General features: G+C 41.9%; 1 protein-coding gene across 1 annotated transcript in view; it reads right to left on the bottom strand.

Annotated features, from left to right (window-relative positions):
* MTHFD1 (methylenetetrahydrofolate dehydrogenase, cyclohydrolase and formyltetrahydrofolate synthetase 1) overlaps positions 1-14,907 on the bottom strand; it is a 41,860-nt gene that overhangs the window by 14,938 nt on the left and 12,015 nt on the right. The window contains exons 8-17 of the mRNA XM_082057550.1: positions 13,709-13,820; positions 9,395-9,522; positions 8,661-8,758; positions 7,792-7,965; positions 7,147-7,283; positions 6,810-6,856; positions 4,661-4,768; positions 4,486-4,560; positions 2,668-2,770; positions 1,409-1,485 (exon numbers count right to left, since the gene is read on the bottom strand). Coding sequence (XP_081913676.1) covers positions 1,409-1,485; positions 2,668-2,770; positions 4,486-4,560; positions 4,661-4,768; positions 6,810-6,856; positions 7,147-7,283; positions 7,792-7,965; positions 8,661-8,758; positions 9,395-9,522; positions 13,709-13,820 — 1,059 coding nt within the window. The remainder of the gene's footprint in view (positions 1-1,408; positions 1,486-2,667; positions 2,771-4,485; positions 4,561-4,660; positions 4,769-6,809; positions 6,857-7,146; positions 7,284-7,791; positions 7,966-8,660; positions 8,759-9,394; positions 9,523-13,708; positions 13,821-14,907) is intronic.

Raw genomic sequence — 14,907 nt, 5'->3', positions numbered from 1 at the left:
CTCGTCAAGATTCCCCAGCAGCAACCCTTACCTCCATTAAATTATTGAAACAAGGACAATCACCACCATCATCATCATAATTAAAAAAATACAGATATACAAATATAAAAGAAACTCAAAGCATTACTCTCAGAACATAAAACAGCCATTTTAAACTAGATTTTTTTCCCTGAAAAATTAAGTAAAAGCTACTTATTCCATTGCTATTACATGACTCTCTCCCAGTACATACATTAGTGATTCATGTAAGAACACTTAACACTAACAAATTATATTTTTGAAGACTGAGCTTACTAACTCATCTGACTACCACTAAACAGTACAGTAAATGACAGAAAAAAAAAAATCAGATTCTATAGGAAATGAAGGGTAGAATTCATCTGACATAACAGACACCTCCATGGAAGCTAAGCACCCTAGGGACATTTCAAGTCAATAGAAAGAGGCTTTTCTGAGCACGATTCATCTGAAGTATCAATTTGACAGTTACTTAAGGGATGAGAGGAGTCAGAGCCTATTTTACTGTATTGATTACATAATTAATCTAGACAACAAGCTCAGACATCATGTCTAGTTTTGGTCAGATACATCCCACCCGAAGTATGTGCAGTGATGAAGATCAGCCATTGCCATGCATCATATTTACAGAGGCCATTTGTGGACCACTGTTTGTATGCCACAGTTATCCCAGTTCGGGAAGCCAACGTTCAGGAAAGAACAGGGAAGGAGGGAACAGACAACAAAACTAAACACTGCACAGGCAGTAAATTTAACTGCTTGGCTGAAGGGACTTTGTGCTTCCTCTTTAACAAGGTACTGGTAAAAGATGGGAATATCAGGAGCAACGGAAAATTGCTCTTGAGAAGAGCCAAGCATGTTTCCACACTTTCTCTGTGCCCATCTCTTCTACCAGCAGGGGAAGAAATGCTGACACACAAAAGTCTTGTGAAGCTTAGCATACTAAAGAGGAAAAAAAATTCTAAACACCAAGTTAAAGAGGTCAGTGAAGTCAGCCCATTTCCACCCTCGATGGGAACTCCACATTCTCTTTGTAAAGAGTGGGCAATAAAATACAATCTTCTGTATTTTCTCAGCACAGAGATGTTAGCTGGCCTTTCACATTTAATTTGTAGTGCTCTTTACCTAGGCAAAGTGCTCTTTACCTGTAAATGGACACCTTTAAGCTGTCATCCCTAGGTTCAAAAAAGACGTGTTACTTTAACTAGTAGATTCTCCAAATACTCCACATTCTCCAAATGCTCTGGCTCTTTATGTGTTACAAGGAATTGGAAACACAATAGTTAATGTTTTCTCAAAATTATATCTTTCCCTTATGGGATCTAATAGATCATTTAAGACCACATTTTCAAAGTACCTTTTAAAACATGCAAGAAAAGGGAACAATTACCGTTCGTGAGAAGCCTTTTTCTGTCACAGACTGTCCAATAGTGATTTTCCTGAGGAACCTGTCATTTGTATCCAGTACTGCAAGGAACGCAGAGAGAATGATGAGAAGTCACATTGCAAGTCATAATTATATCACATCTATGTTCTATTAGAGACACTCAGCTGGACCACCTATGAAGAGAGGATGGCAGTTTGAGATACCATCCTCTCTTAAAGGATAAGAAGTGCTACTCCACATGATCTCCCCAAAACCAAACTGCGACAAAGTGAAGATGCCCACCGTCCCATGCAGACCCCCACAATGAGTCTACTTCCCTTTGTGTGCACTAACCCCAAGTTCCAAAGCCCCTCTGAAGAGCAGAGCTGCTGGTATCATTCTGATTGCTGCTTCCCCCCATCATTAGTCAATTTGAAATCAGGAAATTACTATACCCACAGAGAAAAAAAAATTACCATTTTATAAGTTAAGTGATAAAATGGTCAGATTTTGCCATTTAGTGAGAATAATTTCACGCAGTCCCATTAACTCAAATTACCTTGGAAACACAAACTATCAAATACTGGCTTAAGTTTGCTGTTTCTTACTACCTGCTTGAAAAATTCTAAGTATTTTATAAAATATTTCCCATGAGGCAGACTACTTTAGCCCCATTACAGGTTATGAAGCAAATTTTGGAGAATACAATTCACACTGTGTTTTAATAAAAAGAAGAAAAAGCAATACTCTTGGGCTCTAATTCAGAAAAAATGTCTTTATTTGAAATTTCTTCTGCTAGCGAAACACTCTATCTGCCAGACTCAAGATTTATCTTACCTTCTGGTATCTTAAAAAACGTTTAAAAAATCTGGCTTTTATTTGCTGTCAGTCCCCAACAGAGCCAGCGAGCAGATTAAAACTAAGCTTTATCCCAGAGCAGAACGTTCTCCTTGCTCACAGTGCCTTCTCGCTCAGGTAAAAAGGCTGTTGGCTCCAGCTGCCAAACTCAACTCTCTCAGTGCCTGACAAATCCAAAACCACAGACTTGTACCGATTAGTGAAGTTTGCTGTGCATTTGAAAGATTAAGATTGAAGCCCCTGTGTCAGACCCTCTAGAAATGGTATCCCGGCTGCAGGCTTCTATCCCACAAAACACTCGGGAGAAGGCAGCTCTGCGCTCTTTGCCATTTTCCCAGGAAACAGAGTTCCTGCTGCACTTGTAAACCTCTCTTTTGACACATACTTTGTTTCTTGATAATTCTTTCCTTTAAATGTTCTTGTACCTCTTTGCCATGTTATGGTGTCTGGGTCTATGTCCAATCTCACAAATAAGTTTATTTCTTCCTTTGTCAAAGCTGTAGGGTCAGTTTTATTAATGCCCAGTTTCTATGGGAGGAAAGGAAAAGAAAAGGTTTAATGAAAAGATTCACTGAAATTAACCTTTCACTGGAGCAATGAGCCTCCAGCAGCAGCACCTGCATATTCAGAAATAAGGAGGGGCTGCCTTTTTGGTGCCCCTTCTCCTAGACCCCACCACACCGTAAGATGATCCATTCTCAGCTGGCCAGCTCAGAAAGGGCAAGGCAGACAACAGAGCTCGTTAGGGCAGGTTGTCACCACACTTTGTGCAGGGCATCTACAGAAAGAGAGAGAAAGCTCTGCAGTTCCTTGTTCTAATCATTAGTCTCCCATGCTTACATCCATTTCTCCTGAGTCTGCCCAGGGTCACTGCACACAGCCATCTGTATTTAGAGACGCCGCTTTCAGCAGCAGCACAAAGGAGGAGGAATTAAAGAATTCAGTCACAAGGCCGTCAACATCCCAGAAAGCTGGTCTTGAACATACTGAGAGGATGGGCAGTTTGCCAAGTTGCTTAATTGAGAGAAGAATTATCTTGAGAAGCCTGATACAAGCACAAGCTGAGGAATGGGGAAAACGATTGAGTTGATTTATGAACGAGCAAGCTTTTTTTAATTAACTAGACAGCTAAATCGTATTTTTCTCCAGAAGAACAGCAGGGAAGCAGAAAATCTGTTCTCTTCCCTTTCAAGCACATAATTTTGAAAAAATAAATAAGTAAATAAATAATAAAAATAAAGAAAATCCACTTTCTGGAACATTAGCATGCTATTAACATCTCGATATTTAATAACCAGAGGAACGGTTACGGTAGAGTTCCCTCAGCAGTCTGTGAGGAACATCAAGCAATATGACATAGCTGCTTCACTCAGCAGTGGAAGCAAACCACACACTCTCTAATGCTTGATACATTATAGCCAATTAATAAATCAGAGTTTTAGCTTCCTAAGTCGTCTGACTATTGTTCCTGACCTCCAAATGGGTGACTGATCCAGCCCGAATACTGTATAAACATGTTTGTACTTTGAATGAGCTTAGCAGGCCCTGAGCTGTCCTCCTAGCCAGAACGCCCCAGCCCAGTGCAAAACTATTAATCTGTTAATCCTCAGTTTTGTACAAGTCAGGGACACATGCTGGTTCACGTTAATTTCTATAGATCAGGAGCTGTGGTCTGCTCAGGGACTGCCACTCAATGACAGGGCTACTCATCTAATTGGAAATTCATTTTTAGGGAGAGGAAGAGTGGGCAATGTAGGGGACAGGTATTTTTTCAATTTTCCCCTGTTTTCTCAATAAAAAACTCTCTATGTTCTCCTTTTGCTCAATTTTATAAATTGCCTTTTTTTTGGTGCTGCATTATCTGTACAGCTGTCACTATTAATCTCTGTCTGTAATTGGGTGTAAGGCACAGAGACTGATTCTGGTCCTTTCTTAAACTGCATTAAGGACCCTGAATTGATGCTATTAATAAAGGGCACTAATCCCTTTGCCTCTTCCCACTGTATTACTCATACAGCATAGGATAAAGACAGTTACTTCAACGCTTCTTCCCCTTGGGGCTGCATCTCTGTTTTCTGGACTGTAAGAAGGGCTACCACACTTCCACACACTTTATGTAAAAAATAAATGCAAGGAGAACAACCTACAGGACAACACGAGGGTTTCTGTAACCTGGCACTGCCTACATAAATGATGAGTAAGTGGAACAGAACCGGAAGCCAATGTGAAACCAGTCAACTTACCTGTAGTCTTCGGATCTGAATGTTTGAGAATTTCCGGACGCCATTGACAGAAGGGACCAGACGGCTGTAGAGAGCCTTGCAGAATGGAACAGGTACGGAGTTAGCACTGCTGGCACACCCAACACATCTTGGCAAAGTGGGCTGTGCCCAAATACATCAGAACAAAGGATCATACCTGGTCAGTCTGAGTTAGCTCATGGAATATACGGGCATCGACAGCAGCAGCGACGAGGTTGTTGGCTGCAGTGATAGCATGGATGTCACCGGTGAGGTGAAGGTTAAACTAGAGGACATAAAACATACAAGTTACCTCATCCTGCTGCAATTTTCATTTATTTCAATTCATTGTAGACAGATGGAAAGAGAATTATTAATAGCAATGTTAAAGTGGGTGAGGGTGGAGAGGGAGAGATTGCTCAGTGCAGTATGTGGAAGAGAGGAAAGAAAAATGCCTCCCCCACATTTATGTCATTTTACAAACTTCCAGAACGCAGTTTCCAAATAAAAAGCTTGGGTTTTTTTCCCCATGAGAACAGTTTTCACAAGCTCCTTGACACCTGAGAAGATCATGGTGTGGCACATCTGCCTTGCTCCTTCACCTTCCTTCTGACCCACTCTCATCACGTGCACAAGAGGTTTCACACATCCATTAGCTGAAGCTGCTGCTGCTCCCACAAATATATCTGAGCTAAATTGAAACTAACAGCCTTGTGCAGTGCACACAGTAGAGCTGCGGTTGCACCAAGCTCTGCACAAGCTAACTGCTCAAACACACCATATCGTAGGCAGAACTTGTAGACCACATACTACACAGTGACAGTGCTTGTAGTTTTCTTGGTTCTGCCTCATTAAAAGGTAATTTGAGTGGGTTTGTCTGCGTGAGTTATCTGGCTGCACTGTAGCTATACTGACAAATTGCTTGGGATATATAGCTTACATGACAAACTTGCATTATGGCAGGGGAGTAAAAGGTGTGGTTAAAACAATCCCTTTCCTCTGTAGCAGCAAAGGAGGAAGATGTAAAGGGGATATTATACAAGGTGACATGGCAGAAGACTTTCCAATACCATTTTGCTGAAGCCGTTCTACTGTGGTCTTAAAAACCAGATAGCTAAAAGCAGAATACAGCTAGTCGCACACTGACTATAAATCCTTATCAGTAAATGGTAATTGTTGTCTCCTTCTACCACCACGCAAAAAGAAGCAATTATTGCCACCTTGGTTCTGCAATATGAACTCGAAAGTTTTTCACTTGCTAATCATTTCCTAGGATGAAAGCCGCACACAGAAACATCCAATGATGTATCAAGGTCATTACTGCAATCAGTGACTCCAGATACGTTGATTTTATGAGATATGCATCAATTAAAACACTCCCACAAAATGACATGTATTTATACTATGTGGGTCATACTTCAAGGGAGTCCTTTGATCCAGTCTGGTTCCAAAAATGTGGCTGTTTCCCACTGCTGCACACAGTCAAGGATTTTGGCTCATCTTATTAACACTCCCAAATGGGAGGAGATTATTTTTCCTGTCACATCCATCATTCACATGTTCTTAGCACCTGACTAAATCAATATTCTGCCTCCTTAACATTTTTATCTTTTACGGACTTGCTGTATCAATTGGAATGAACAGCCCTTTGGATAATTTCTTCTTTTCTTCCTAAAAATCACCCCGTATCAATCTATAGCGCACAAGACAAAGGTAGAATTACACAGGCAATTACTTTGAGAGTTGAGAGAAGCACAAAAGCACGTGCTACACGTGCCTTTCAATTCCCTGCCACCAGACACAGGATTTTACTTGTTGCCAAGTCACGGCAGAAATACACTGCGGTGCCAGAGCCCCACAGGCTGAGGTCTTGGCATTTACTGATTCCCAACTTCCCTTTTCCCATTTCATGTCAGTAATCTAAAACATAAGTACACCAAAACAGAAAAAGTTGGTGACCACCACTGCTGACAGAACTACTTAATATGCTTCCGAAACTTATTAAATCATTATCATTTTCATTTCAGTGCTGGGAAAAAGAGGTACAGGATGTACTTTGCTCAAGGGCATGCAGCAATTCAAGGCAGAGAACGAGAGGGAACAGAGGAACTGGGAATTCCCAGTTCGCTGACCATGCAGGCGCTTTCGAAACAACCAAAGATTTGTTTTCTTTATTTGTTTTTTAAAGCTTTGCTGAAATCAAGTATCCAGTTCCTGGGAGTGCCACGTCAGGCCATAAACAAAAAAGATTTTAAGTTGTCTGACTGGAGTATCTCTTCAAGGTCTATGAGCTTATATGTGCAATGAGACTTTGTATAAAGAATTACCTCTTCCATGGGGATAACTTGACAATAGCCACCACCTGCAGCTCCACCTACAGAGAGAAAACAGACAAATTATGCAAACAAAGGTCTCTCAAGCCCAGAGAGGTATTACATGTGTATGCTTAATGGCTTTAAGAACACTGCTACTGCCGAGCAGCTTAGTTTAAATCCCAGCACAGCACTTGAAGACAACACTTAAGAAAGAAAAACCTTGTGTTAGTTCTTCAAAGAAATGCAATAGTAACTGGGAATTATTTAAAGCTACAATGAACCAGAGTAAAATCTCTGAATGCCATCTCTCCCCATTTAGTCCAACTGCAAGCAACAGAACAGCTCATACCTTTTATACCAAAGGTTGGCCCCTGAGAAGGCTGCCGAACACAGGCAAAGGCATTCTGGTGAAGGTGTGCTCCTAAGGCCTGAACAAGACCAACAGTGGTGGTGCTCTTCCCCTCACCCAGGGGAGTAGGAGTTATCCTGCAGTGAAAAAGCAGAACAGACATGATTAAACCCTTGTAGTGGGTGAGACTCAAAACACTTTCAGGGATAAAACAGTCACGCAGTGAGTGCAGTTAATGCCAACTCAAATTCTGGATTGGCTCAGACTTCAGCTAATCTTCATCAGTTTGAAACTGGAATGAGAGTGGCAAATTATCACATAACTGCCAAAGACTTTCCTCTGAAACTACTTGCTAGTTACTGTTGAAGGCAGGCTGCTAGACAAGGAGAATTTTGACTGACCCTGACCTGCAGACCAAACCAATTCATCTCCAGGAAGGAAATGTGAAACTACGTTCCCACTATTTTCCACAAGAGATAAATCTATTTCCCAAACCACTGGATTTTCACGGTGTGATTTACTAAAACCCAGAACACCCCAACACAGTCACCTTACCGGAAGGCAATACAATGACAAGCCATGCTAATAAAATTTCTTTTCACCTTGAGATCATGTAAGTGACGCCTCAGTTAAAGAAGTACCTACCCCGTAACAACAACGTATTTGCCATCTGGCTGGTTCTTCAGCCGTTTCAGAGCAGAAAGAAGAACCTTGGCTTTAGTTTGGCCATAGAGCTCCACCTCATCAGGGAGCAGCCCAATTTCTCTTGCAACTTGATCAATGGGCTTGGGTATGCACGACTGCGATATTTCAATATCACTTAAAGAAAGAGAGCAAAGTCAATTTATAAGTCAAAGACTTCTCACAAATTCCCATTTTTGGACAGCATAAACTACAAACACCTAATCTATATTTTAAAAGGGAAGCTTTAACCCCTCCTAGTTAAATCAATCAATCCCACTGATATTGGCTGCATTAGAATAGACACATTGTCAGAGTTGCCTTTTTAAAAAGACCCCAAACCAAACAAACACTCCCACCAATCTTCCCCTCAGCCCACCCACCCCATGAATGACTTTTTGTAAGCAATTGGTTATGCTTATAGTAATTTGCATATTTTCAGCTGCTCCTTGGAGACTTGACACTAACTGCTCCTACTTCAAGATGGCAGATTATTGCCATGTTAGACTGAAAATTTCCCAAAATACAAGTGTCTTGCTATTTGCTAAATCAGCAACTATCTACCTGGTCTAAAAAGTCTGTGGAAATCCATGTTTACATCTCAATATTATCAGGATGACCCAAGCCTACTCTTCAACCTACGTCCCAGCACCACTGCAGGTCAGCTCTGCTCCCTCAGGAAGGCCTCACGGTGCTTTCTCTCTGCTTCTCTCCAAATTTCAATGCCAACTACAGTCTACGTACATGTACACCCTGTATTACGCAAAGCTTGGAAATAGAAGTGAACACTACGCTGCATTAATACTGCCAGTGGCTTCACTTGAAAGCATTACCTTGGAACAGGCATCTTTAGGGTAAGCTGGTTATATTGGATGTTCCATTTTCCAGGCTGGAACTTCTCCAGAAAGCGCTGTGCACTCTCCACTGTGCTCTAAATTGGGCATGAGAAAAGCATTACAGCAACGATCACTGTATGAACCATGCTGGATAACAAAGAGACTCAGAAAGGTTTTCCCCTCCCATCTGTCTCAGTTTGGGATTGACACAAAGTGCTTTGATTAAAGCGTTCACTAACAATCCAGAATGGAATTCTGCTCATAGTTTTCTTAAAATAAAATACATCCACCATGTCTAGCTATCCATCTACCTCTCTATCTTCCAGTGTGCTGGAGTTTTTGGGGTGTTCTGTGCCAGCGAGGTTTCTTAAGCAAAGCAGGAAGCAGAGGGAGCTGTCCTATACTCTTACTGACCTCTTTTTTATCCAATCACCCTCCATATAATTTTAGAATGACAGCCAGAGAATTGCAAGACAAGCCTGTTTATCACTGTTTTGAGAGACCACACTCAAAAAACACTCAATCAAAAAAAACTCTGTCCTAACATTTCCTTAAGGTTCATCTTCTTCCTCAGTTAACTGAATCCAAATTGTTTGGACTGGAGGTTGGAAATCCTAACCTGATCGCTGTAAGAGCAAGAAGGAAGCACCAGTTGCTTTGGTAGGTTGCTGATGGTCAGCAGCAACATACCCCGATGGCAAACGTAGCAACCTCTCAGTGTGTCCACGTACCTGCATTAACATGGCCACAGTCATGGGCCCAACACCACCAGGAACTGGGGTGATGTAGGAAGCTTTTTCCTTTGCTGTACTGTACTCCACATCTCCTACAACTCTTTTTCCACTGGCCTTTGTGCTGTCTGGGGATTTAAGGAAAATTAAGTTAGGCATCACATTTCACCAAAACAACAGAGGAGGCAGCACTGACTGAAGATGAAGTCTTTTCCCCTGTTGGAGGAAACAAAACAAAAGGTGAGCACCCAGGAAGCTGTAAATAAAGATAAAAAGTTAAAATAACATCACAAGATAAGATGTTATCATCATACTTCGCTCAGAGAGCATCAACAGCTCATGCAACATATTTCCCATTACGTGTGATTTATCCTTAGCCAGATCGATCTCCCCTTCCTTGAGGATCCAACGATTTCCACGGTGGCACGTGGCCCACAGGGCAGTCTGAGGTTGACTCCAAAACAAAGGCAGGGGGACCAAAGCACACACCAAGTCTTGTATCTGCACTAGTAAAACACTAATGGGACATTCAATAGAGATGTCACCTGAACCATCTCTCACAGCTCAAGCTGTATTGCTCTGAAGGATTAGCAGAGTTTCCAATTTGGAGGAAAAATAAGCCAATGGTCTAGAAGAAGTGAGAGAAGAAACACAGTTGACTTGTTTAAAAAAAAGGCTTTACATTTGTTCTGTTCCATTTTGGAGAAAATCTAGACCTTACTATTAAATAAAATCACCTGCCTTTACAGAAACTGCAGACAGAAAGTGCTGAGCTTTTCAATTACTCATTGCCATTCTAATGATGGACAAGCAAATACTGCAGTTCCCAGAGATCAGAGTCTTGTCAAAACAAACCTCACAGGTGCTTAAGGGAGCTCCAGTGGAATAATCACCTGTCTCTCTGGCAAAAAAAACCCTGCTATATCTATCCTGCTGCACATGACCTGACAATTCAGAAGCAGATATAGCACTTTTTTCCAGTGGTGACTTTTAAGTTTAGCCATAAAGAGACAAACTGCATCAGTAAACTAGCACAGTCACTTAAGGAATTCGCTGATTATAGAGATAACATATAAAAAAAAAAAAAAAGTAAATTTAAGTTTCCTTGGAGTAGCAGATCCTTGTTTCAGATATGAAGACTCCAGGGAACTTTTAAGCAGTGGAAAAACCTGAAGATAGATTTTAATGTTGCTACATTGAAATATATAAGCACATGTGTGAACAGAATACAATCAATAACTTTAACATACATTTGGTAAGGGGGAGGAGTGGAAGAGAAACCAAACTCCCGAACAGCTGATTGTATAAAAACCAAAGAGGGAACAAAAGCAGCTTCTGCCAACATTAATTTTTAGTTGCATTGTTACTGACAATTAGCAGCTTGGATGTTTTGCTGTGTTTGTGTTTTAAGCAACACTTCTTTTTGCTAGAGTTCAAAGCTTGAACAACACCACAGCTGTTAAACGGTGTTTCTACAGCCTCTGTCAGCTTTGCTGCCTGAACTGCAGACCAGTCTGGCCTTCCAGGCTAAAGACCAGTTTAATTAAGTTTGCAAAAGGCAAATAACATAATCATATTTTCTTCCAAGGATGCCAAACAGGCTTATCAGCCACCCTGGCCAGAGAGACTCCAGACCCCAGAATGATGAAAACAAGCACTGAATTAGACGATCCAAAGACAAACAGCCTAATCTGTTAGACAGACACAGCGATGAGCAGGAGCCAAACAAACCCCCGTTCCTGCCTCTGCATTCGCCCCTCACGCCAAGCACCGCTGAGCACAACCTGAGAGCTATTCAATTACCTTTAAAATATTCTTTAGAAAGAAAGCTCACACACAACACTTTCCACCTCTCCCCATCATTTCACCTTCTCAATATTCATCATCCCACTCAAATATCTATATAGTAGTTACAAAGAGTATCAGAGACACTATAACCATTCCTAGTGCCTGTGTCTTCTTTGGTCCAGTGGGTTCTCTAGCCAGCTGGAACACATCAGGGAGAGCATCCAAGGACTTTGAGATCAAAGAAGCAAAGGACATGCCTACACATACGGAATGAACAGGTACAACAATTCCCATCTATCTCCAGAGACAGCTGCCTGACAGACAACCCAAGTGCAGCTTCTGGAGCAGAGCTAATTCAGTCCTATTCTCGCCAGACAAGGGCTGGGATTATCCCCATGACTTCCAAGCAAACTTGTGCTAATGTACATGTAACTGTAACACGTTCCGGTTGATATCTGACTGCAAACACACAAGACCATACGTGACCCTCATCTATCTCCTTGCAGTCTGCTTCTTTTTCCAGGCACCACTGGGAAAGGTGTTTCGAGAGGGATCCAACACAATCTGATCTTATAGGCCTGTGATGCCAGCTTGATTTCCAGATATAAACACAGCATCAAGTCAAGGCTCTCTATATCTTGCCAGTTCCTCTGGTGTTTGAAGAGCACGGCACCAAGATCCGCAGAGGCTGATCCTCCTTTGCCACTCTCATAACCCACTGTTCAAGGTTCCCTGCTGGCTAGAGCTGCAAAACCCCCCAGCAGAGGAGGACTTGGTACAGGGTCCTTCCCTCCACCAGGACTCAGGGAAACTCCAGAGACCACACAATCTCTGGGAATATCCCCTGCCCACACTGCTCTCACTGCCTGTAGCAAGGCAATTTCTACAGGCCTGGAATAAGGCATTTGGAATATTTGCTGGACTAGCCCTCCAGCTGCAGAAGAAGACAAATGCACCCTAACTTGCAAAGTACAAGCACATCCAGAGGCTGTCAGGTCCTCCGACTGTAGCTCACATCTCCACCTAGGAGCCACCCAGCTGGATGCGCTTACGGCTACGGCAAGATGTACAACTGTGCTACTTCTCCCCTGCTACATTCAAAGCATCATCACAGCTACCAACAATATTCTATCTGTACAGCGATGTATCCAGAGAAGCTGGCAAACTAGCTGCCGTTCTTTCTGCATTTCCCGCAATTCTGGCACTGATCTCCCAGAAGATTCACCTGAAAACTTTTTTGCAACCTATCAGAAAGGAAGAGGCAGGAAAACTCAGCAGCTCCAGAAAAATCACAGAAAAGCCTGTGGCATCCATCATTTTGAAATCTGACAATTTCCATGGTCCTCTGTCAAGCCCTTATTACCAAGTCCTACAACGCCATTAAGTGTATTGCCACGCAAAACTGGGTGTACGAGAAGCTCAGATCTCAGTGCACTGCCCCAGGCGGACTGATTGCAAAGAAACAGGGATGTGTCCTCAGAGATGCAGTTCACATCAAGCCTGAAGAATGGTCATACCATCATACAGCAGAAACACAATGGTAGTTTTGCTTGCAACATGTAAGTAGGGGAGACTTCAAGCCATTGTGCTTCACGGAAATCGGCAGTGACCCTGTGGGTTTTGGCAAACTGCCTAAGTTTGGGTAGCTCAGCACAAATACATCAAGCAACAAAGAGCAACAGCAGATGACTTTTTAATTTTAATTAGACGGAGGACTAACGTTTTTAAATGCAACTCAGGGTCATTTTTGAGGAACAAGACTGCCGAACAGAAATTTCTTTACATTCCATTAAATAATGGCAACAAAATGACTGATTAATTATGAAAACTACCTTTTAAAAGCCTTGTGGATGTAGCACAGAGATAGTTAGATGGTGACTAATTTTCCATATCATTCAATATCTGTAACTTGGATTTAAAATGAGATGAAAACAGAAATTGCCAGACTGTCTGTTCCTCCTTTATAAGGAAGAAGCAGCTAAGTGAAAGCTTATCCTAAAATCCATTATGTTCAAGCACTTTATTCTATGCCAGAGCCATTGTCACCAATATTCTTGCAGAAGCTGCTTTGTTTCAAGACAACAGCCATTCAAGAGAATTACTTGAAGAGACTGCTTGCCATCTATATATTTCAAACAGAACAGCTTAATCAGATGTAACTGCAAAGTAATGACAGCAAAGCTGCATGCTCACAAGTGACAACAGCAGCAAGACCTCACTATGTAGTTGTGGCAAATTACATGGATATTCTGTTGTAATATTTTCTAAGTCTCCTCTTCACTGATCATCAGCCTCACTGAAGGCAAAAATAGAACTGCCACTGATCTGCCTTAGGACAGCACTTCAGATCAATCTTTTTTTCATTCTGGCATCTTCAGAGGTTGCCATCATTACCCAAGACAGACTTAAAAGAGATAGAAGCCTGCATTGAGTAGAAACACCAAGGAAACAGTATCCATGTGCTTACTTAGCAACTGTATTTATATACAAATAAACATATCCCCACTCTATACATTACCCACGCACCTGGCACATGGTTAATTCCGCAGTCTATTACGATTGCACCAGGTTTGATCCATTCACCTTTTACCATTTCAGCTTTACCAGCTGCAACCACCAGGATATCAGCTTTACCAACCTATAAAAAAAAAAAAAAAGCCAATTAAAAAATTCTGTATCACACCAGCACTGGAAAACACACAGAGCTGCTTCAGCAGCAACTCAGATCAGCTTCAGTGGCAGCAAAACTGTGTGCTCACCCATTGCCATGGGAGGGATGGAAGGGCATTAGCAGCAGTTGAAGGTAACTAGCAGCTCCTTGGAACACACTGATTCCTGCAGCCAGAAATTATGGCCTATTTTCACACTCCTACCCTGAACTGTTGCTAGTCAACACTTCACAACCTCCTTTGAACTCCTCCCTGATTCCCAAGTGGATCACACAGACTACTTTTAGATTAAATTAAAGCCTTCTGCATATTCTTATCTTCCTCCCTTCGAATATCCCTGCATATTCAGCTGCTCTTTTCAACGCTAGAAATACACCCAGCACCCATCGGACAGCAGCCAAGAACAACCCCTGCGCAGAACTCAAAGCAGCACCTCGCTTGTGGGAGCGCTGCCTTGTGGTTTTTAAGTCCAGGACTGCACGCGGCTCCAGGGAAAGCTGATTACAATTCAACACTAATATTCGTTCAGACAGTACTCGGTAAATGTCACAGGGCTGGTCACAAAGCTGGCGCTAGAGACTCCAACTAAAGCTCGCTGTCACTTCTTGCACTGCTTCATTCATGTTTGCTAAAGAAGCTGCTATCCCTTGAAATTTTTTCTTTTAATTTTCAAGGGAGATAAACTATTTTTAATATTTCATTAAGAATTAGCACTTCAATTGTTAATCAACCTAAAGACAGTCTTATTGAACAGCAACTTAATGGCACGAAGCACTGCAGTGTGTTTGATCTTCCTCGTGAGCTATATTCAAATACACCTACCCTCTCTTCAGCTGCAATACTTTCCTACAGAGCCTGGCAGTGTTGATTGCTCTACAAAATCCAAGTAGGTGGCAGCACAGTAACACACTATTTCTGTCACTCTCAGTGCTAAAGAGGAAAATGGTACCAACTCCCAGTCATAGAAAATAGGCTGAAAAAAAAAAAACAACCAACTCAATCAACTTGGAGAAAACATTTGATCTAGCATTTCCCAGCCATTAAAGCAGAAGACTA

The sequence above is a fragment of the Streptopelia decaocto genome (genome assembly GCF_964273445.1).
Source record: "Streptopelia decaocto genome assembly, chromosome: 7".
NCBI classification, from domain to species: Eukaryota; Metazoa; Chordata; class Aves; order Columbiformes; family Columbidae; genus Streptopelia; species Streptopelia decaocto.
The sequence above is the reverse complement of the archived record's forward strand: the minus strand, read 5'-3'. Positions and strand labels throughout refer to the sequence as shown.